General features: G+C 44.0%; 1 protein-coding gene across 3 annotated transcripts in view; it reads right to left on the minus strand.

Annotated features, from left to right (window-relative positions):
• Positions 1-9,034: 9,034 nt before the first annotated feature.
• Positions 9,035-23,262, minus strand: part of LOC142488342 (uncharacterized) — a 75,263-nt gene continuing 61,035 nt past the window's right edge. For 2 of the 3 annotated variants that reach the window (XM_075588735.1, XM_075588734.1), the window contains exons 5-6: positions 23,047-23,160; positions 9,035-11,173 (exon numbers count right to left, since the gene is read on the minus strand). In XM_075588735.1, coding sequence (XP_075444850.1) covers positions 9,750-11,173; positions 23,047-23,160 — 1,538 coding nt within the window. In that variant the 3' untranslated portion in view covers positions 9,035-9,749. Of the gene's footprint in view, positions 11,174-18,380; positions 21,958-23,046; positions 23,161-23,262 lie in introns of those variants that run through there. The other variant, XM_075588736.1, reaches the window with a different exon arrangement.

Below are 23,262 nucleotides of genomic sequence, written 5' to 3' on the forward strand. Positions count from 1 at the left end.
GCAGCAGGAATCCTGGCGGTGAGTCGCAAGAACGTTTTCAGGGTCACAGTTTGCCCGGGGCAATGTGCTTGGCTGCATCCGAGAATCTCACTCGATTCCCGGATCCAACTTTTGGGGTATCCCATAACTCTGGAACCCCGATACATAGACACATTCTGTGAAGACTTTCTTCGGCAAACCCACCCTGAAACTTACAGCCTAGAAATGTCCTGGTCCCAGCACCCCGAGAAAGGCAAAACACAGAAAAATCTTTACTGTCGCAAAATTTGCACACAGTCACAGTAATGCATTTCTGACATCTGGATCCAAGAGCTGACACTCTAGGACCTCAATACACGGATCAGGGGTACCAAAGTGGTCTGAACCTTTATTAGTGAGCCTGGGTACCCTTTCACCGTCACACTGATCAGCCAATCAATACAGAGGTAAAACTGAGTATGGAGCGGGAGATCGACGAGATGCTAGCCCTATGGGTGATCTTCAGCCCATATGTCCCTGGACCTACCTCCTCAGTAGTCCTGGTGCCTAAAAAAGGTGGTACTATCCAGTTCTGTGTGGATTACCAGAAACTTAATGTCGATACTATTCCAGATGCCTTTCAAATGCCCCACATGGATGAGCTAATAGATGTGAGGGCAAGGTATCTGACCACTATGGATCTAAGTAGAAGGTATTGGCAGATTCCATTGACCCAAGAGGCCCGGAAGAAGTCGGCCTTCATCACCCCAGATATTTTGTATCAATTTTAGTCATGCATTTTGGGATGAAGAATGTGCTGGCCACCTTACAGCGCCTGGTCAGTCGTCTACTGGGAGGGGTCCAAGGCTTTGCTTGAGCATATTTAGATGACTTGGCCATCTTTAGTAATACCTGGGAAGATCATTTGGTGCAGTTTTTTTTACTGTATCAAGGAAGCAGGGCTTATCCTGAAGCCCACAGTGTATTTGGGACACCGGGTTGGGGTGGTCAGCTCAAGCCAGAGTCTGTCAAGGTACCGTTGAATCGATTGTAGAGTGGCGGGTCCCCGGCACCCAAACACAAGTCCTTGCTTTCCTGGGGACGGCGGGTCCTTTTTATTGAGTTGCATAGGCGTACAATGTCAATGCAGAAACCCTGAACCACTGCACTTACCGGGAGTCACAGTTTGTCCAAACAAAGCAGACCGAGGCAGTCTGAATACAGGTGAGGGGGTGAAAGAAGAACTTAGAGGCGCCTGGACCCTAAGAAATGATCCCCCATATCCCTAAGAAACGTGTTAATTTGCTTTTTTCATAGTCGTATCTGTGATAGTTACCTGCACCAAAGTGTAATCACAGGTCCCATGGAAGAAATATCTCTTGCGGTAAAAGGTCATGTAGTGAGGGTCACCCACCACGGAGCATGTAGCGGCACACCTCTCCTGGGAGCAGTGCCAGCGCCCACCTTGGCACAGACTGGAAGAATAGGTACAAAGTTAAATACATTAGACATTTATCATATAAATGGAGTCCAGTTGCCTAATTATCTTGGAGTCATACAGAATTCAGCTCTGGAAACCATTGTCCCCGTCTGTGTGACGTCCCTACTGCAGCAATGTAGGAGAATAGCAGCAGAGTCTGAGTAAGGCTAAGGTCCCGTTGCACGCGTCCGCACGGCTGGCTTGCCGGCGGCGCGTGCAACTCGCTGTACCGCGATCTGCGGTCTACAGGATACTTTTCTCGGAGCGGGGGGGGGGCGTGTCCAAACGGGTCGGGGGGGGGGGGCGCGGCCATGACGTGAGGGGGCGCGGCCATGACGTGAGGGGCCGGAGCGGGAGGTGGGCGGGATTGGGAGGATTGACAGGGAGGGGGGGGGCGTGGCTTGAGCGGAGGGACCCGCTACTCTTTCCCCCCCCTCCCTCCACGGGCTGCCACAGGCTGCAGGTAAGTAAAAAAAACACACACACGCAGGCACTCATACATACACACACACACACACACACACACACACACACACACACACACACACACACACACACACACACACACACACACACACACACACACACACACACACACACACAGACAGAGACAGGCACGCACACACATACACACACACAGACACACACACACACACATACACACACACAGGCAGGCACTCACGCACTCAGACACACACACACACAGACACACAGACACACACACACAGGCAGGCACTCACGCACTCAGACACACACACAGACAGGCACGCACGCTGCTTTCACTCCACACTCCTCCCCGCTCCCCGAAGCCTCTCCTCCTCCCGCAGCCTCCCCTCCCCATTGGCTCACAGCCACACCACGTGGCGCGTCAACGCTAGGAAACACCATTCTGTTGTGTCTCCTAGCGGCTGACGCGCCACAGCGTGTAGTCAGCTGTGCCGCCAGGGGGGACCGGGACCGGCTCGCGAGGATTCCCCTGCTGGTGGGGAACTCGCTACATTGCCGCCCGCGCCAACGAGCGCAGCGGGACCGAGGCCTTAGGAGCTGCTCATATCACATCACACATTGCAGCACAAAAGACAGGATTCCCCCCCCAAAGAAATAACGACCTCAAGAATGAACGTCTCAATCCACTAGTGCAGGAGTGGCCAACTCCAGTCCTCAAGGGCCACCAACAGGTCAGGTTTTCAGAATATCCCTGCTTCAGCACAGTCAAAGAATGAGCCACTGATTCAGTCTCTGCATCAGCACAGGTGGCTCAATGAGCTAGGACTGACTGAGCCACCTGTGCTGAAGCTACGACTGATTGAGCCACCTGTGCTGAAGCAGGGATATCCTGAAAACCTGACCAGTTGGTGGTACTTGAAGACTGGAGTTGGCCGCTCCTGCACTAGATTATAGCCCTATGGAAAAAGAGAGAAGGAAAAGTTTTACACCCCAGTCATCCTGTTCTTGTGTGGTAATTGTGTGCCAAAGGTAGATTAAGATCACCTAAAACCACTGAAAAGACCCAACGTTTTTCAAAAGGGATCCCTTATCACCTTTATCTAAGTTGTCTACTGGGAGGGCTCCAAGGCTTTGCATGAGCATATTTAGATGACTTGGCCATCTTCAGATATACCTGGGAAGATTATTTGTTGCATATTTCTTCTGTGTTTTACTGTATCAAGGAAGCAGGGCTTATCCTGAAGCCCACACTGTACTTGGGACACCGGGTCGGGATGGTCAGCTCAAGCCAGAGCCTGTCAAGGTACCGTTGAATCGTTTGTAGAGTGGCGGGTCCCCGGCACCCAAATACTAGTCCATGCTTTCCTGGGGACGGCGGGTTCTCTTTATTGAGTTGCATAGGCGTACAATGTCAATGCAGAAACCCTGAACCACTGTCCTTACATACTGTACAGGATACATACTTGAAAACGAGAGGTAACTCTCAATGTATTAGTTCCTGGTAAAACCTTTTATAAATAAAAAAAATTAAAATAAACTTACCGGGAGTCACAGTTTGTCCAAACAAAGCAGACCGAGGCAGCCTAAAACCATTGCAAAGGCCCAACGTTCTTGGAATGGGATCCCTTATCACTTTTATTTCAGTTTCTAGATTACCGATCATTACCTTTTGTAATTGAGTTACCCTCCTATTTGCAAGATACAAGGGATGTCCTTACAACGTTGACTGCTGTTCCTTGGTGTAAATACAACCATCTAGTCAGTATAGATGTTGTCTCACTCAATAGTTACATTGTTCATGAAGACGATTTGAAAGCTGGGACATGGTTTCTACAAAGCAACAGAAAAACCGAGGATTGGTCTTATTTCATTTAAGTCTTTTGGTAACGCTTACCCATAAAACTGCCTGGTTTGTCCGAGAACAGAACCATGAATTTATCCAACAGAATAGTCACCAGTGCCCATTGAGGCCCTGAGCTGGGTACCTATACCCACCTTCTCCACTGCCCCTCCTTGCTGGGCTTTGTTATTTAAATGTAACCAATGTGTGTCTATCACTTTTTGCAGTTGTGTCCTTGTTCGTGTTTGTTTGTTTGTTAGGTAATATTCACAACTTCTTCCGGGTTAAAGGTTTCACTTTAGATAATTTTACTACAACATGACGGACATATTGAACTTTTTGCCTTCTATGGTTAGTGAGGTATCTAATACTGTCGCCAGCTAACCATGTTTACACTGAAAATGTAATGATGTCAGGAGAAGTAACGAGATTATGTCAGTCCCACAGGTGCTTCCTCACTTTAATATGTATATGAGCGATGTTAGTAATGCACAACACTATCTTGACAAAGGTCCGAGTGACGGACCGAAACATCTAATCTCTTTAAATAAATGTTTTACTATTGTACCAGTTCTCCGGAGCGCCGGTCTTTTTCGTCAACATAAGGAGATTTGCATCTTATCTTGATTTCGCAGTTTGGCGTTGGGCGTGCACCCGAGGCATTTTGTGTGTCGGAGTCAAATGAGTGCACCTTTCGCCCCCCCCCCCCCTTCCCCGCCACCTTGCTGTTTTACAATTAACACACACCCTTTGTCTTTTATAATCTTCTTTATTTTTTTAATTCTACACCTACAATAAAGTTTGTTGAAATATTTGTAGCAGGATGGGTTTCTTTTCATTTGTACTATATTGCGATAATTAAACCTCGGTACAATTGACAGATGGTAGTGAATTCTCTCTCTCTCTCTCTTTTTTTTTTTTTTTTTGGCGACCAAGTTAATGCAACACAAAGGGCTGGATTTGAGGAGAAACTATCGTAAAACATATAATAGCGATGGCGGTTATTCATACAGAACACAATGAAACGGTAAATCGAGTTGTCCAGTCTGTGAGCTGCAAACATTGACACCGTATTGAATAACCGGCAAGATTTACTGAGTAATGTATTATTTGACAATGTGCTTTATTTATAAATTCCATATGCCAAGTTATCCTTATGTCCGTAAAACACAAGGAGGTCACGTTAGAAAGCCGAGAATTTGAAGACGCAGTTCCACCGCTGACTCCCTTTCTCTAATAGATGGGGAACGCGGTCTCTAGGAGTTGAACTATGTTAATCTCAGCCCGGGAAACGTAGCGCTGGTGCTTCCTTGTACTTAAATTCCCTGCGTCACGCGGGCCAGTGGGACGCAGATTATGTTGCAGTCCTATTGGTCCATGTGGTGCAGGGTTATGAAAAGAAAACAAAGTACGCTGTACAGAATAAAAACCCATAATACAGGAGACAAAGAAAATATAAAAAAAGAAGCAGTTTTAATAATAACAGAAAAATCTGAAAAATAACCGAGTGCTGATTATGGGTCAAAATTACAATAAGATCCAATCAATATATTGAGAATTATGCACTTGCTTGGATTTGATTCCTTTTGTGTTGGTCATATAATTTAACGAGTCCATATTTGACCAAAGTGTACAGAGTTGTGGAGGGTATGTGTCAACATTTCCATATACATATCCACCGATATACATGGTGGTCAACTGTCTACCCAAGGATTTATGGGTAGTTGCTATAAAAAGGTACGTCTGGTTGTGGATAGGAGATGAAAGACTGGGTAGTTTTGTAAGGAGGAGACATTATGCTTTGATTTAGAAGCAGGTTTCACAGGTTGTTAAGGACCACGTCATTTGTTACATACATTATAATATTGAGTAGTGAGGAGCAAGTGAGATGTATGGCCTTATTGAGTTTCTCCAGCATAGGTCTGAAACACTGAGGAATACAGAACACAATTTACATGGGAATGCCACCTGAAAAGGATTTTGTAGGAATATGTTATAACTCTGGTGTCAGCAGATGGAAATCTTAAATATTCCCAAGATTTTAGACCATTATTTTATGTGGTAGGCTTGTCCCCAATTTCCTCCCCAGGGACAAGGCAAACTTAGGTTTTTTCCAGACAAGCATCAAGTAGTTTATAGATACAGGAAATGTTAAACTTCTTAGAAATACCAGATACTTTGATTAAAATATAGTCTTTTTGTCTTTGAATGTAGGGCGACATAATAGGGGATGATAGGAAGCGTTTGGTTTGGGAATGCTGCCAAGATTCGGCTTGTGGCCAAGAGTATTTGTCTATAAAATATTCCAAATGTATTCATTTGTCTAAGCGAAACATATCCGCACATCACGTGATATTAGTCTTTCTCCATTTACCAAAGCAGCTGTAGCAGGCTCCTAAAGGAAAATCTAAGGTTTGAAACACATAGGGGAGAGGGAGAGGGTTTGGGAGCAATAGTGCGGATCTCTTGCTGTGTCTAGGTGATTAGCTGGTCTGCCAATAAGGAGCTGTTATTGATGATATAATGTTTATGGTCTGTTAGTTTTAGATAGCAAGCTAACAAAGTCAAGTTCTAAATATTGTGAAAAAACCCTCTAATTGAACCCATAGATTGATAGATGAGTTGGGGTACCAATCAAAAGTGGTTTTAAGATGTGAACGTTAAAAATAAAGTACGTGAAGAAGACCTAACCCTCTTTTTTGTCTAGTTAGTGTTATAACAATTGTTCTTAGGGCTTTGTTTTGCCAAACAAAATAATGTATAAGAGATTACAGCTTCCTGGTCATGCGTGAGGCTGGGCAGCCAATAAAAAATCATTGAGATGACATTGCAGCTATCTATTGGTGACCCAGCGGCTTCCATAGGTGGTTTATTTAGTCTTATATCAAAATCGGCAAAACGATAAACAAAGAAAAATAAATATCTCGGCAGCCGGGATCTTCCCAGCTTCCAGTAAATGTAACTTAACATTTTTGCAACAATTATAACCACCTGGGCACCAATAGAAAGTAGTCATCTCCCGCTAATTTTGCAATGGTGTTGCAAATTGGTATCTGCAGGTATGCAGTTATTTTTTTTCTTCTAAATAATGTTCATGGAGAAGTCCCCCTTTCTGTTTTTTTTTACCCCCTCCATTTTGTACAGGATATAAACTGGTCAAGCGCGGCTATTTTCCGCTCCAGGACCAACCGGTTCACGAGATACTTACCAGATTTAAATTTCCTTCTGGCGGGAACAAAATGGCTGCCAAATGTCAGGGCAATAGGAAGATGCAACATCGTTGGTTGTGGTCTCATATTGAACTGCCAATTAAATTCCCTTTAAAAAAAACAAAACAGTAAGTAATATCGCTAACTTTGCCATTATCTCGGGAACTGGGGAGGTCTCCGGAGCAGAACATCAGCTCTGGAGTAACCACTGGATTCAATCCTGTAAAAATGAGGGATGGCTAGGGTGGATTCCTCCTTAAAACGGAGTACTAAGGCACGTTTATGGGTAAACCATTACAAAAATGTCAGTATGAAGGAAGGGATTTAAAGAACATCCTTAGAACATAATACTAGGAATCACAGGAAAAATTATTCAGAGATAAAATTAACTCAACCTAAAAGAAAATAGATTAAGATAAGATCAAGTTGGAGAGACTCTTTATCTGAGGATCAGAGAGACTGAGAGACAAAGTATTCCACCATCCGTGGTAATTGTCAGAAATAAAAGATGGTCAGAAGTCATTCATGATTGCAGACAATGTAGGGTTAATAGATGCAGCCTGAGTCCCAGAACAGTGTCTGTTCTTGGTGTTCCTCCATTTGAACCTGTGATCCAAGGATTCAGTGTTTTGCCAACTAGCTGACAGAAATGGATTAAATTTACTGTTCAGAATATTGATAAGCTGAGGTGTGATCACACAATGTTCTCCAAGGGTATTTCACTGTTTAGATCACTGTTTCTGGTGCCCTAGAACAGGTGATGGGTATCTCACTCACGTGTTATGTGAGAAAATCACAGTGTGGTTGTTAAAGTAACCAATTTATAGATGAGTCTTGGCACCCTCAACAGACAGATATATATACAGTATTATCCCCCTGAGGAAGCTCGTAGAGTGAACCGCATGGGGCGTGACTAGCTTTTGGACTATCCCTGTGTTGTGGAGAATACCGGCTGAGGTCCCTGCTCGCATCGCAGATTGATGATGTCCGCGATGGCTGGTGTATTTGTGTAAGCACAGTGCAAGCTCTGCATCTGACCCTGGGTGGTCTCAACACCTAATATGCTTTTCTGTTTGTGAATGTATTACCTTTTTTATTTTTATGTTTGGGAACCCCTTCTCCCCCTCCCCATTACTCTGGATGTGTGCTGTGGGTGCCAAGACTCCTCTATAAGTTGTTTACTGTAACAACCACACTGCCTAATTTCCTCACATAAGACGAGTGAGAAACCCATCGCCTGTTCTATGATACTAGAAGTGATCTAAACAGTGTTACACTTCATATTTTTCTGTTTGTATTCCATATACCTTTGGAGAATATTTGCGCTCCAGATCTCGCTTTCTCCATACCTTCTTAGACGTGGAAAGAGTCTCATTCTGGAGGAGTGGCACTATTTCAAAGGACTATATTATTTACTAGGTTTATTAATTGTTTTACATAAGGGGTATTTGCGCTTCATATTTCTGTTTTATGATGGTACAATGAGCTCCATCCATAACAGGGGAGAGAGGATGAGAGGGAGAGTATTTTCATTGACCTCTCCTTCGTCCTCTATTTGTTATTGAAGAGTTTGAATGTGTTTCTCTTGGTCTTGTAATCTGGCAATGAACACATCCTGCACACCTGATCATGTATCTCTATCTTTAACTGTTCTGCAGAGATGAGCAAGCTGTTTTTATATTTATGAAATCTCCGATTTGCTGGTATGCTTAAACTGATTTAACAGATTGAATAAATCCCTTTTAGTAGAAATTGAAGATATTTTAAGATGTACTTGTTTTTTTATTCAACTGGATCTTCTGATTAAACAGAAGCCGCGCTCTACAGGCCGTGAGAAATATCTCTCTGTCAAGTGTCAACAAACAAAATGGAGAGTTTTAGTTTTTTTCTCTTTTGGAAGGCATCATGAACAATGGAGTATATAAATACTGTATTCGAGTGGTTATTCAATCAAAGGTCATCCTTTGGTGGTGAAATCTTTTTGCCTGCCACAGAACGCTCACATTAAACGGCTATCTTACAAGCGGATCTTCACCCCGACCCTCCTTGAAGCTTCAACACTCCATAGTCCTAGGGAAAGCAGTGAACATTCGTACCATCTGCTGAGGAACACACATAGCACAGCTGGTTAGTTTAGAACAAACTTTTTTTTTTTTTGTATTGAAAATAAAGTAATTGTTCTAAAGTGTCAAACATTTTCAGCTTTGTCGCTAGAGGCCTAGTACTGACAGTAATATCTTCAGTCACATATCAGCTTTCATTTAAAGGAACAAAAAAAGCAAGTGGTATTTTAGAAGTTTTCCATATAATTTGTCCATGAAATGGATTGTATCCTTTGAGTCCTCTGATGTATGAAGAAGCTCCTCGTGTGGCTAAAATTGCTCCCATAGTCTGCACAAAATACAGCTTCTCCCTTGTGTGTACACGCTAGTAAGTGTAATCTCTCCTACTACAGTATATGAAAAGGTTTCTCTCCTGTGTGTCCACACTGATGTATGAGGAGGTTCTCTTTTTGTATGAAGTATTTCTCCTACTGTGAACACACAAATGGCTTCTCCCCGTTGTGAACATGCTGTTGTGTAAGGAGGCTCCACACCACTTCTGAAGCATTTCCCACACCCTTTACACAAAAAAGAGGTACCAGAACACTGTTTGTCGTATCATATCTGAAATGGTTCTTTAAGTATGACAGAGAGGTTAAATGTTTATATACTGTAAACCCTTGTTGGCCCAGTAAAAGGGGCTCCATTACCGATAATGTTGTCACATGATAAAGGGACCGACTATATACAGCTACTGTACAAGTTCTTATTGTCTACTCTGTACACACAACAACTTTCTTTACTTTGTGAACACTCTGGTGTGTGAGAAGGTTCACTTTCTGAGTAAAGTTTTTCCCACACTCTGTACATGAGAAAGGCTTCTCCCCTGTGTGAATCTGCTGATGCCTGAGGAGATGTGCCTTATTACCAAATTGTTTCCCACATTCTGAACAAACAAATTTGTTGTCCCCTGTGTGAATCTGCTGATGTCTAAGGAGCTGTTCCATTTTACTGTATTGTTTCCCACATTCAGAACAAGCAAAAGGTTTATCCCCTCTGTGAACATTCTGGTGTGTGAGGAGGCTGATCTTCTGTGGAAAGCTTTTCCCACATGCTGTACATGTGAAAGGTTTCTCGCCTGTGTGAATCCGCTGATGCGTGATGAGGTTCCCCTTTGTAATGAATTGCTTCCCACACTCTGAACATCCAAAAGGTTTCTCCCCTGTGTGAATACTCTGGTGTGTGAGGAGGGTGATCTTCTGAGAAAAGCTTTTCCCACACTCGGCACATGTAAACGGTTTTTCTCCTGTGTGAATCCGCTGGTGTCTGATGAGACTGGTCTTATCCGAAAAGCTATTTCCACAATGTGTACATGTGAAAGGTTTCTCTCCTGTGTGAACCCGCTGGTGTCGGAGGAGTTGTCCCTTACTACTGAATTTTTTCCCACATCCTGCACAAGCAAAAGGTTTCTCCCCTGTATGAATCCTCTGGTGTGTGAGGAGGCTGATCTTCTGAGAAAAGTTTTTCCCACACTCTGCACATGTAAATCGTTTCTCCCCTGTGTGAATCTGCTGGTGTATTAAGAGGCTTCCCTTTTGACTGAATTGTTTCCCACACTCTGAACACGAAAAAGGTTTCTCCCCGGTATGAATGCTCTGGTGGGCCACGAGGTCCCTCTTCTGACTGAATTCTTTCCCACACTCCATACAATCAAAAGGTTTCTCGCCTGTGTGAATCCTCTGATGTGAAATGAGGTTCCCCTTCTGATAAAAGCTTTTCCCACAGTCCTTACAGGTGAAGTGTTTCTCCCCAGTGTGAATTTGTTGGTGTTTGCGGAGGTTGGAAACATTGCTGAATTTTCTCTCACACTCGGAACAGGCAAACGGGTTCTCCCCGCCATGGATATGCATGTGTGTGAGCAGGGCCTTGTGATGTGGAAAGCTTTTCCCACAGTCACAACAGATAAAAAGATGAGCATTACGAATTCTTTTAGACTCTCGCTTAGATCTTGTGCTTGACCTACACTCAGAGTCCACCTGTCCTGTGTGTTGTGCACGGCCTGTATGTTGCACTGGTTTCTTGGACCTGTCCAACGTATTGCAGGAATCGCTACTTTTTGTCACTTCTGAGTTGTGGGGAGTCAAACAATTTCTTGACATACCAGAGCTCCAGTTTTGCATCTCATTCAAGCAGTTCTCTGATAGTAGACAAAACAAAAAAAAGATGGAAGTCAAATGTTTTAAATCTGTCAATCAAATTAGCAAAAGCAATTTTTTTTTAAATATTTGCCAAAATTTACTTTAACACAACCCAAGTAAAACAAAACATGTGTAATGCTCTATTTACCCTATAACCGTGTTTCCCAAATTGTGGTCCCTGTATCCCAAGTGCACTCCAATGACTTTGGTGGTTTCCTAAGCAGTTTATGGCAGCTCAGACAACACACTGTTTATGATACTTCTATACTTTGCATTTATTACTATTTGGATGGTGGCCCGCCAAATGATTAACATTGAAGCTGTCCATGGTTAGGAAAGGCTTGTGAACCTAGTAAATTACTGCTTACCCCAGCTTTCTTGTTTGGTTGTTTAAAAGTAACAGTTCCTCGCAGTAGAAGAACCAATTCTAAGAATATTTTTTAGGAGTTAAATCTTATTTTAAAGGAATGGAATAACCAACTGTAAGCATTTCAGATCAGTCAGTAAACATAGTAACATTAAACTTTAGGGGTTCAATATCTACTTCTACACTAGAGAAATAAATAATATACAAAACACAATCTGAAAGCACCATGGGAATTTACATTTTTTTTTCCAGGCGTCAGGAAGCAGCCATCCGGTATCCGTAATGCTATTCACAGCTAATCTCCCCCTCCCATCCGGTATCCGTAATGGTATTCACAGCTAATCTCCCCCTCCCATCCGGTATCCGTAATGGTATTCACAGCTAATCTCCCACTCCCATCCGGTGTCCGTAATGGTATTCACAGCTAATCTCCCCCTCCCATCCGGTATCCGTAATGGTATTCACAGTTAATCTCCCCCTCCCATCCGGTATCCGTAATGGTATTCACAGCTAATCTCCCCCTCCCATCCGGTATCCGTAATGGTATTCACAGCTAATCTCCCCCTCCCATCCGGTATCCGTAATGGTATTCACAGCTAATCTCCCCCTCCCATCCGGTATCTGTAATGCTATTCACAGCTAATCTCCCCCTCCCATCCGGTATCCGTAATGGTATTCACAGCTAATCTCCCCCTCCCATCCGGTATCTGTAATGGTATTCACAGCTAATCTCCCCCTCCCATCCGGTATCCGTAATGGTATTCACAGCTAATCTCCCCCTCCCATTTGGTATCCGTAATGGTATTCACAGCTAATCTCCTCCTCCCATCCGGTATCCGTAATGCTATTCACAGCTAATCTCCCCCTCCCATCCGGTATCTGTAATGCTATTCACAGCTAATCTCCCCCTCCCATCCGGTATCTGTAATGGTATTCACAGCTAATCTCCCCATCCCATCCGGTATCCGTAATGGTATTCACAGCTAATCTCCCCCTCCCATCCGGTATCTGTAATGCTATTCACAGCTAATCTCCCCCTCCCATCCGGTATCCGTAATGGTATTCACAGCTAATCTCCCCCTCCCATCCGGTATCTGTAATGGTATTCACAGCTAATCTCCCCCTCCCATCTGGTATCTGTAATGGTATTCACAGCTAATCTCCCCCTCCCATGTAATGGTATTCACAGCTAATCTCCCCCTCCCATCCGGTATCTGTAATGGTATTCACAGCTAATCTCCCCCTCCCATGTAATGCTATTAACAGCTAATCTCCCCCTCCCATCCGGTATCCGTAATGGTATTCACAGCTAATCTCCCCCTCCCATACGGTATCCGTAATGGTATTCACAGCTAATCTCCCCCTCCCATCCGGTATCCGTAATGGTATCCACAGCTAATCTCCCCCTCCCATCTGGTATCTGTAATGGTATTCACAGCTAATCTCCCCCTCCCATGTAATGCTATTCTTAGCTAATCTCCCCCTCCCATCCGGTATCTGTAATGGTATTCACAGCTAATCTCCCCCTCCCATACGGTATCCGTAATGGTATTCACAGCTAATCTCCCCCTCCCATCCGGTATCTGTAATGCTATTCACAGCTAATCTCCCCCTCCCATCCGGTATCCGTAATGGTATTCACAGCTAATCTCCCCCTTCCATCCGGTATCTGTAATGGTATTCACAGCTAATCTCCCCCTCCCATCCGGTATCCGTAATGGTATTCACAGCTAATCTCCCCCTCCCATCCGGTATCTGTAATGCTATTCACAGCTAATCTCCCCCTCCCATCCGGTATCCGTAATGGTATTCACAGCAAATCTCCCCCTCCCATACGGTATCCGTAATGGTATTCACAGCTAATCTCCCCCTCCCATCCGGTATCCGTAATGGTATTCAAAGCTAATCTCCCCCTCCCATCCGGTATCCGTAATGCTATTCACAGCTAATCTCCCCCTCCCATCCGGTATCTGTAATGCTATTCACAGCTAATCTCCCCCTCCCATCCGGTATCTGTAATGCTATTCACAGCTAATCTCCCCATCCCATCCAGTATCCGTAATGGTATTCACAGCTAATCTCCCCCTCCCATCCGGTATCCGTAATGCTATTCACAGCTAATCTCCCCCTCCCATCTGGTATCTGTAATGCTATTCACAGCTAATCTCCCCCTCCCATCTGGTATCTGTAATGGTATTCACAGCTAATCTCCCCCTCCCATGTAATGGTATTCACAGCTAATCTCCCCCTCCCATCCGGTATCTGTAATGGTATTCACAGCTAATCTCCCCCTCCCATCCGGTATCTGTAATGCTATTCACAGCTAATCTCCCCCTCCCATCCGGTATCTGTAATGGTATTCACAGCTAATCTCCCCCTCCCATGTAATGGTATTCACAGCTAATCTCCCCCTCCCATCTGGTATCTGTAATGGTATTCACAGCTAATCTCCCCCTCCCATGTAATGGTATTCACAGCTAATCTCCCCCTCCCATCCGGTATCTGTAATGCTATTCACAGCTAATCTCCCCCTCCCATGTAATTCTATTCACTGCTAATCTCCCCCACCCATCCGGTATCCGTAATGGTATTCACAGCTAATCTCCCCCTCCCATGTAATGCTATTAACAGCTAATGTCCCCCTCCCATCCGGTATCCGTAATGCTATTCACAGCTAATCTCCCAATCCCATCCGGTATCTGTAATGCTATTCACAGCAAATCTCCCCCTCCCATCCGGTATCCGTAATGGTATTCACAGCTAATCTCCCCCTCCCATCCGGTATCTGTAATGGTATTCACAGCTAATCTCCCCCTCCCATCCGGTATCCGTAATGGTATTCACAGCTAATCTCCCCCTCCCATCCGGTATCTGTAATGGTATTCACAGCTAATCTCCCCCTCCCATCTGGTATCTGTAATGGTATTCACAGCTAATCTCCCCCTCCCATGTAATGGTATTCACAGCTAATCTCCCCCTCCCATCCGGTGTCTGTAATGGTATTCACAGCTAATCTCCCCCTCCCATGTAATGCTATTCACAGCTAATCTCCCCCTCCCATCCGGTATCCGTAATGGTATTCACAGCTAATCTCCCCCTCCCATCCGGTATCCGTAATGGTATTCACAGCTAATCTCCCCCTCCCATCCGGTATCTGTAATGGTATCCACAGCTAATTTCCCCCTCCCATCTGGTATCTGTAATGGTATTCACAGCTAATCTCCCCCTCCCATGTAATGCTATTCTCAGCTAATCTCCCCATCCGGTATTTGTAATGGTATTCACAGTTAATCTCCCCCTCCCATACGGTATCCGTAATGGTATTCACAGCTAATCTCCCCCTCCCATCCGGTATCTGTAATGCTATTCACAGCTAATCTCCCCCTCCCATCCGGTATCCGTAATGGTATTCACAGCTAATCTCCCCCTCCCATCCGGTATCTGTAATGGTATTCACAGCTAATCTCCCCCTCCCATCCGGTATCCGTAATTGTATTCACAGCTAATCGCCACCTCCCATCCGGTATCTGTAATGCTATTCACAGCTAATCTCTCCCTCCCATACGGTATTCGTAATGGTATTCACAGCAAATCTCCCCCTCCCATACGGTATCCGTAATGGTATTCACAGCTAATCTCCCCCTCCCATCCGGTATCCGTAATGGTATTCACAGCTAATCTCCCCCGCCCATCTGGTATCCGTAATGGTATTCACATTTTATCTCCCCCTCCCATGTAATGCTATTCACAGCTAATCTCCCCCTCCCATCCGGTATCCGTAATGGTATTCACAGCTAATCTCCCTCTCCCATCCAGTATCCGTAATGGTACCCACAGCTAATCTCCCCCTCCCATCCGGTATCCGTAATGGTATTCACAGCTAATCTCACCCTCCCATCTGGTATCCGTAATGGTATTCACAGCTAATCTCCCCCTCCCATCCGGTATCTGTAATGGTATTCACAGCTAATCTCCCCCTCCCATCTGGTATCCGTAATGGTATTCACAGCTAATCTCCCTCTCCCATCCAGTATCCGTAATGGTACCCACAGCTAATCTCCCCTCCCATCCGGTATCCGTAATGGTATTCACAGCTAATCTCACCCTCCCATCCGGTATCCGTAATGGTATCCACAGCTAATCTCCCCCTCCCATCCTGTATCCGTAATGGTATTCACAGCTAATCTCCCCCTCCCATCCGGTATCTGTAATGCTATTCACAGCTAATCTCCCCCTCCCATCCGGTATCCGTAATGGTATCCACAGCTAATCTCCCCCTCCCATCTGGTATCTGTAATGGTATTCACAGCTAATCTCCCCCTCCCATCCGGTATCTGTAATGGTATTCACAGCTAATCTCCCCCTCCCATCCGGTATCTGTAATGGTATTCACAGCTAATCTCCCCCCTCCCATCCGGTATCTGTAATGGTATTCACAGCTAATCTCCCCCTCCCATCCGGTATCTGTAATGGTATTCACAGCTAATCTCCCCCCTCCCATCCGGTATCTGTAATGGTATTCACAGCTAATCTCCCCCTCCCATCCGGTATCCGTAATGGTATTCACAGCTAATCTCCCCCTCCCATCCGGTATCCGTAATGCTATTCACAGCTAATCTCCCCCTCCCATCCGGTATCTGTAATGGTATTCACAGCTAATCTCCCCCTCCCATGTAATGGTATTCACAGCTAATCTCCCCCTCCCATCCGGTATCCGTAATGGTATTCACAGCTAATCTCCCCCTCCTATCCGGTATCCGTAATGGTATTCACAGCTAATCTCCCCCTCCCATCCGGTATCCATAATGCTATTCACAGCTAATCTCCCCCTCCCATCCGGTATCCGTAATGGTATTCACAGCTAATGTCCCCCTCCCATCCGATATCTGTAATGGTATTCACAGCTAATCTCCCTCTCCCATCCGGTATCCGTAATGGTATTCACAGCTAATCTCCCCCTCCCATCCGGTATCCGTAATGGTATTCACAGCTAATCTCCCCCTCCCATCCGGTATTCGTAATGGTATTCACAGCTAATCTCCCCCTCCGGCCCTTCATGTGATGATTTACATGTCAGCGGGGAGGAAAAGAACAGGTCTGCATTGCTCCAGAAGAAGCAGGGACCAAGTGGGATTAGCAATTCATCTCAGCCAAACCAAAGTATGTGTCTGCCTCCAGACGTTGAGGCCAACAATGTTTTGATTATTAGTTGTTTTTTAAGTGTTTATTGAAGATTATATATTGATGGGTGCAATACACTCAACCTCTATGAATAAAGAGCTAAATTAATGAATGTGACATATCCACAGATGCACTCTTTGATAAAGTGCTGTAGAAGCACGAAACGCGTCAGAGGATTTTCCTGCTTGCGTTCTTTTGGCTTTATGCCCATTAAATCATTTTCATTTTACCCGATGCCAGTCCAGTCTGTTTTGTTGCAGTGCTCCGACGTTTTGCTGTTTTAACTATCATTATCTACGCGGACGGATGCATGCCTTATCTGGGACGGATACGGAGTCCGGAGGAGTCCTTCGTGAATATACCTCACCTGACTACCAGCTGCCTTGTTTTACACAGTAGCCAGTGCAGCAGTCACATTCATTGAGATGCAGGACGGGGCGGAGCAGTGAGAGTGCAGGGGAGTTGCGGTGGATCTTGGACACAGAGAGGCGGTACTACAGCTGATCAGCTCTCCCGACTCACGATCCGCATGACCGAAGAGCCCTCACATACACCAGCTGTCGGTGTGGCATCCTAAGTGACCGGAGAGCGCAGGACATGACGAGAAGGGGAACGCTAAAGGATTGTTATGCGGTAAGAGACTAATTTAATCCTAACCAGACACACCTGTTCTATACCCCGTCATACTGGTCTGTGTACGGCTCAACTTAGTGACTGTGATGATTGCACTTATATCTGACATTATTTGGCTACACTACGTGTTCAAGCAGTTTCTTTATACATTAGTCTGTTCTAGTGTTCTACTCCCTCTCTGAAGGGATATATTCATGGATTCATCTACGGTTTTCTCCAGGGGACATTTGTAGCAACCTTATCCGGACGTATGTCCTGTGGTGTATTGGATATCCACAGATCTGTCTCCCATGCTCAAACACTTTCACAGGACTCTTCTCCAGTAAAGTCGGAAAGCTTGTTTGTACACTAAACGGTTGTTGGTAGAATAAAAGGCATCACATTAATCGTTCATTTTTGCTTTGTTTTCCAAAGTCAGATAGAAATAATGAGTAAAGTACATTTTGTCTATATATGACCATACACCGAGGCGAGTGGGTGACTGCATTGGGACGATGAAGAGAGTTCCATTCTTCTCTGTGGAACCACTGCTATATCTGTGGTCCAGCGTGTACAGCCTTTTGATCCATTTTGCTTTTACCTTATTAAGGTGTCTCTTTGTGAAACTGGTTCTCTTTGGCTACTTTACCCCTTTTTGATAAAAATGTGATTATAAGAGGACTTGTTGATTCACCCGATTCCATGTCCTTTGGATATAGCTTCTGTAGCGGCGGTTACCATCTATGCATCTAGTTACAGGACAATATCTAATAACAACTGTGTCTGTGCAGCAATCCAGAGGAATTCTTCATATAATTGTCATTTTAATTGTTACTGTTTGCTGTTTGTAGTGCTAAACAAAGACACATTATTTAGATATAGATATCTAGAGAGCCTTAGGCCACTGAAATAATTCGGGAACCCAAATTCTGACATAATAGTCAGGCTATTTAATACATACATACGCGAGAAAAAGTTTGCGAACCCCTTAGGAATTTCACATATTTCAAACGTAACATTTTATTAGATCTTAACATGATCTAAACAAATTACACACAAACCATGATACTTTTCAACATTTATTTATCCACAAATGATTCAACATTCAATATCTGTAATAAAAATGGCAGCAATCGTAAGTATTTAAATCAATCTGGTGCTTCAGGGGTTAATGTGGTTACCGTTTGTCGTAAAAATAAGATATTGATTTTTATGGCCCTTCCTGTGTCTGTGCTGATCTACAGAGGGGTTTAATTGGGGGGGCTATCACCGATGGCCCACTAATAGGGGTAATTTAGAAGGCTGTAGACGATAGCCAGGTTCTGGACTCAGCCTCAAAGAAAACGGTAACAGTCTTGAAGTATCCCTTGTCTATCCCAGAGAGAAGTGACAAATAAGTCACCACTTAGTTGGAGGACTTAAGCAAAATGTAAGAAATAACGGGTCTGACAGCAATGCATAAGAGTGACAAATGAATATCCGTCACCGTTGCGATGAGAGACACCCAATCATACCACGCACTGCATGGGTAAGGTTAAGGCCCCACTGCACGCGCCCGCCTTGTGTCCTGGTGGCGCTTGTACGGCACTTCACCTGCGATCAGTAGGGAGCTTTTTTTAGGAGGATGGGGGTGTGTGGCCATGATGGGGGGGAGGTGGAGGAGGGGTTCCCATCCCTCTCTCCCGTGGCTGTAAGGTGCTGTGAAAAAGTTAGTTACAGATATTTGACCTCATTTGGAAGTAGATTAGTTAGGCTATCATGGAGTCTTAAATAATTAAACACTTAAGTGGTATCCCACTCTAACTCTTCCCCTGTGCCACTTTGCTTCCCACCCCCACCATCCCTCTCTCCGTGCCACTCTCCCTCCTGTCAGTCTCTCGCTCTCTACCCCTTGTGCCGCTCTCCCTCCCAGTGTCTCTCTCCACCCATCAGTCTTTCTGATTGGTGCACCATGTGACGCGTCGCCGCACGGGAACACAATCCTGTTGTAGCCCGTTGGCTGACGCATCCCAATGGGTAGTGAGCTAGGATGCACTAGGGACAGCTAGGGAGAAGGTATGGGGCTGGTGTGAGGCGCGCGCCACCGGCTGCAGTGGGGACCTAGCCTAAGAGGTGCAAGAGACAGATAACGGTTTCTCTTGTGGAAATAGACGTTGGGCTTTCAAATTTTAGGTGCAGGCGTGCATGTAGAGCGCTCAGACGCAACCGGGAAGATAGTGTCAATCTCAGGGAAATTAAGTTATGAAGACAGACAGTCAGACACACACACACACACACGTCAGGAGAGCCGATTTACGACAGGGGTGGGTCTTATGTTGTTTTAATGGGGAAGAAATAGTACAAAAGTCTAAGCAAGGTAATATGAAAATCAGAATTCAACATAGGTGTGTTTGGGATCAGACACATGAATTTTCATCTTTCTGCACCAGTGACCTCTTTGGGAAGAACTTATGAGGTGCGGTACCGTATAGGGAATTCTGTTTTTTTTTTTTTTTTATCCTTTCAAAATGTTAAGAAACTGTTCTGTATTTATCATATTTAAAACCAGAGACAGAACATGAAACACAGACAGAGCTCAGTGCACATCCAATGAAACTTATACACGGTACAGTGCCTAAATATATATGTATAGATATCTTTTGAATAAAATGGTCTTTTAGTTTAACTCTTTGGCCAAAGTGTTGTAAGCCCTTGAGTCCCTACACGGCAGACCACATCTCAAGGGTACCTAAAACTAATATAAATTCTTAATAACCTGTACATTACCAGGAAGAATGATTTATAATAAATCTGTCAAAATTAGTTGCATAGTTCTAAGTCTGATTGAAGCTCTTATTAACCTGTACATTACCAGGAAAAGCACTCTGTATTAGATTTGTCACAATCAAACTTGTCACAATTGGATGTGCACTGAGCTCTGTCTGTGTTTCATGTTCTGTCTCTGGTTTTAAATATATATCGCCATGCACAGTAGCACTCCTCTGTGACACTTATATGCTTATATATATGTTGTGGTTATTTTGGGGGTTCAATATGAGCTTGTAGGTGTCCTGTATGTCTGTATTTATCATAACTGTATGTTCTTGTAATAATATTTTTCTGTAACGTAAGATAAAGATATATGTTTAATAAGTAATGCTTTGAGATCTGAATTAACTATTGCACACTTTGTAGAGTATTTAAATTTTCTGACACATTTTGCTACAACAGATTGTGTTAAGTGCACAGTTTTTATATAATAAACAGGGTCCCAAGACTGCAAATAATTTAATATTTGATATTTCCTGGGTGATGGAAGTGGATAGATGATTGTAATCAAGTAAGAGGTAAATATTAACTCACTGAAAGTACCTTGTGCAGGAGAAAGGTAAGCTAGAGTAGCCGTGTGTATTAACTCTGGTTGCAAGTCAAATGCTCACTTGTGGGCTGTTCAGAACAGGTGGTATATTGGGATGGATTGAGGGGAGATATTGCTTATTTGAGGGACCTTTGCGATGGTGGACCAGCTAGAGACCTCTGTATTAACCCTTATCCAGGTCATGTGCTGTACGCGACAATATCCATGTGTGAAAAAGTATCTGAACCTTTAGATTCAGTATCTGGTGGCACCCCCATGAGCCGCAATGACTTCAACTAAGCGTTTTCTGTAACTGCTGGTCAGTCTCTCACATCGGTCTTGAGGAATTTTGGCCCATTCCTCCTTACAGAACTGCTTCAACTCAGTGACATTTGATGGCTTCCTTGCATGGACAGCTCGCTTCAGGTCCTGCCACAACATTTCAATGGGGTTTAGGTCCGGACTTTGACTAGGCCATTCTAAAACGCAGAATTTGTTCTTCAGCAGCCATTCTTTTGTAGATCTGCTTGTATGTTTAGGATCATTTTCTTGCTGCATAACCCACTTTTGGTTCAGCTTCAGCTCACAGACGGATGGGCCGACATTCTCCTCTAGAATCTTCTGATACAATGCAGAATTCATGGTTGTGTCAATGATGGCAAGCCGTCCAGGACCTGAGGCAGCAAAGCAGCCCCAAACCATCACACTCCCATCACCATGCTTGACAGTTGGGATGAGGTTCTTCTGTTCGAACACAGTGTTTGGTTTTCGCCAAGCAGAACGTTTCTCATTGAGGCCAAAAAGTTCTACCTTTGACTCGTCTGTCCAGAGAACATTGTTCCAGAAGTCTTGTGGATCATCTATGTGCTCTTTGGCGAACTTCAGACGGGCAGCAATGTTCTTTTTAGAGAGCAGTGGTTTCCTCCTGGCTATCCATCCACCATTGTTCAGTCTTTTTCTGATTGTTGAGTCATGAACACTCACATTAGCCAAGGCGAGTGTGGCCTGCAGATCCTTGGATGTTACTCTGGGGTTCTTTGTGACTTCCTGGATGATTTGCTGGTTTGTTCTTGGAGAGATTTTGGTAGGACGACCACTCCTGGGTAGATTGACTGTGGTCTTGAACTTTCTCCATTTGTAGACTATCTGTCTGACAGTGGATTGGGGGAGTCCCAAAGCCTTAGAAATTGTTTTGTAACCCTTTCTAGACTGATGAGCATCAATAACTGCTTTTCTGAGGTCCTCAGAGATTTCTTTTGATCGTGGCTTGACGTGTTTACACCCACCTGTATGGTGAAGACCAAACTCACAAAGTTTCTGATTTGTATATATGGTGGGGCCTCCCAAACTCACCCCTGAAGACATACCCAATTATTTAAACACCCGATTCTAATTATCCCCTTTAATTTAGCTGACAAAACCAGGGTTTCACCTACTTTTTCACATACCCTGACTCTTAATTAATTACTCATCGTTTGTCTAATTCATACATCATTTTGTTTCTAAAGGACATGGAATTGGTTAATGTAAACCCTAACGGATATTTAAGAAAATACTGGTTTTGATTCAAGAAGGTTATCACAGAAAAACTATGGAATTTCTGTAATGATCATCATTGGGGTTCACAAACCTGTTCACGCCATAAATAAATAATTTATATATATTATATGAAAAATAATAATAATAATAATAATAATATATATATTTTTTTTCATACCCTGGTACAATGACCACTGGCATATGAAACCCCTTTCTTCACAATATCTGCAACCTTGACATTAAGAAATGCTGCCAATTAGTCTAGTTTAATTGGATTAATTTATATCCCAAATGGTCACAGCAGTAAATATTTTAGTAATATATGACTGAGAAGGTATATCATCTTTTTGTGATAAGCGGTGCATTTAATGCTCTGCTGAGGGGTGCCATCTTCTCACCAGATTACCGAGATTACGCTAGACATGCTTTACAGTGTTTCCAAAGCAGGGTTACAATTCATTTTGCGTTTAAAACCTGAAAGACAGTCCACGCTCCAGTACCGTTAATGGTAGGGGTCACAGGAGATATCACACACAGTCATCATCAAAAGGTTTATACGTGGTAATTAAACGCCATCTCACAAGGGGATACTAGTCTCTACTTGCTGGAGTATCTAACAGTAACGTTTGAAATCCAGAAGCATATGAACATTCTCGGTCGTGGATTTCTGGGACATGTGGGGACAGATACGTGACTTGTTCCAGAATCTCCTGTCCACCTAGCAGGCCTAGTGACTTCCCATTAGATAGCAATAAACCTGGAATAGTCCCTAAAAGGTGACCATACTTATATCAAGACAGTCTTGGTGCTACACAAAAGGATTTTAGAGTACTCACCATCGACAGTAAATGAAACAATTTCGCTTTTTACTGTGGTCAGATGTTCCTCGGTGCTTGGCTCGGCTTTCTCCGACTTAATCGGTAATGCCTCTTGTACAACCACCGGCAAACCTGGAAAAGAGACAGGAAATGACATCATATAAAGCTGGGGTGAGGGTTCCCCTTGCGATATCCCCATAGAGAAATACTTTACACTGAATTCTACAGTGGTAT

Source organism: Ascaphus truei, chromosome 2 (genome assembly GCF_040206685.1).
Source record: "Ascaphus truei isolate aAscTru1 chromosome 2, aAscTru1.hap1, whole genome shotgun sequence".
Classification (NCBI taxonomy): domain Eukaryota; kingdom Metazoa; phylum Chordata; class Amphibia; order Anura; family Ascaphidae; genus Ascaphus; species Ascaphus truei.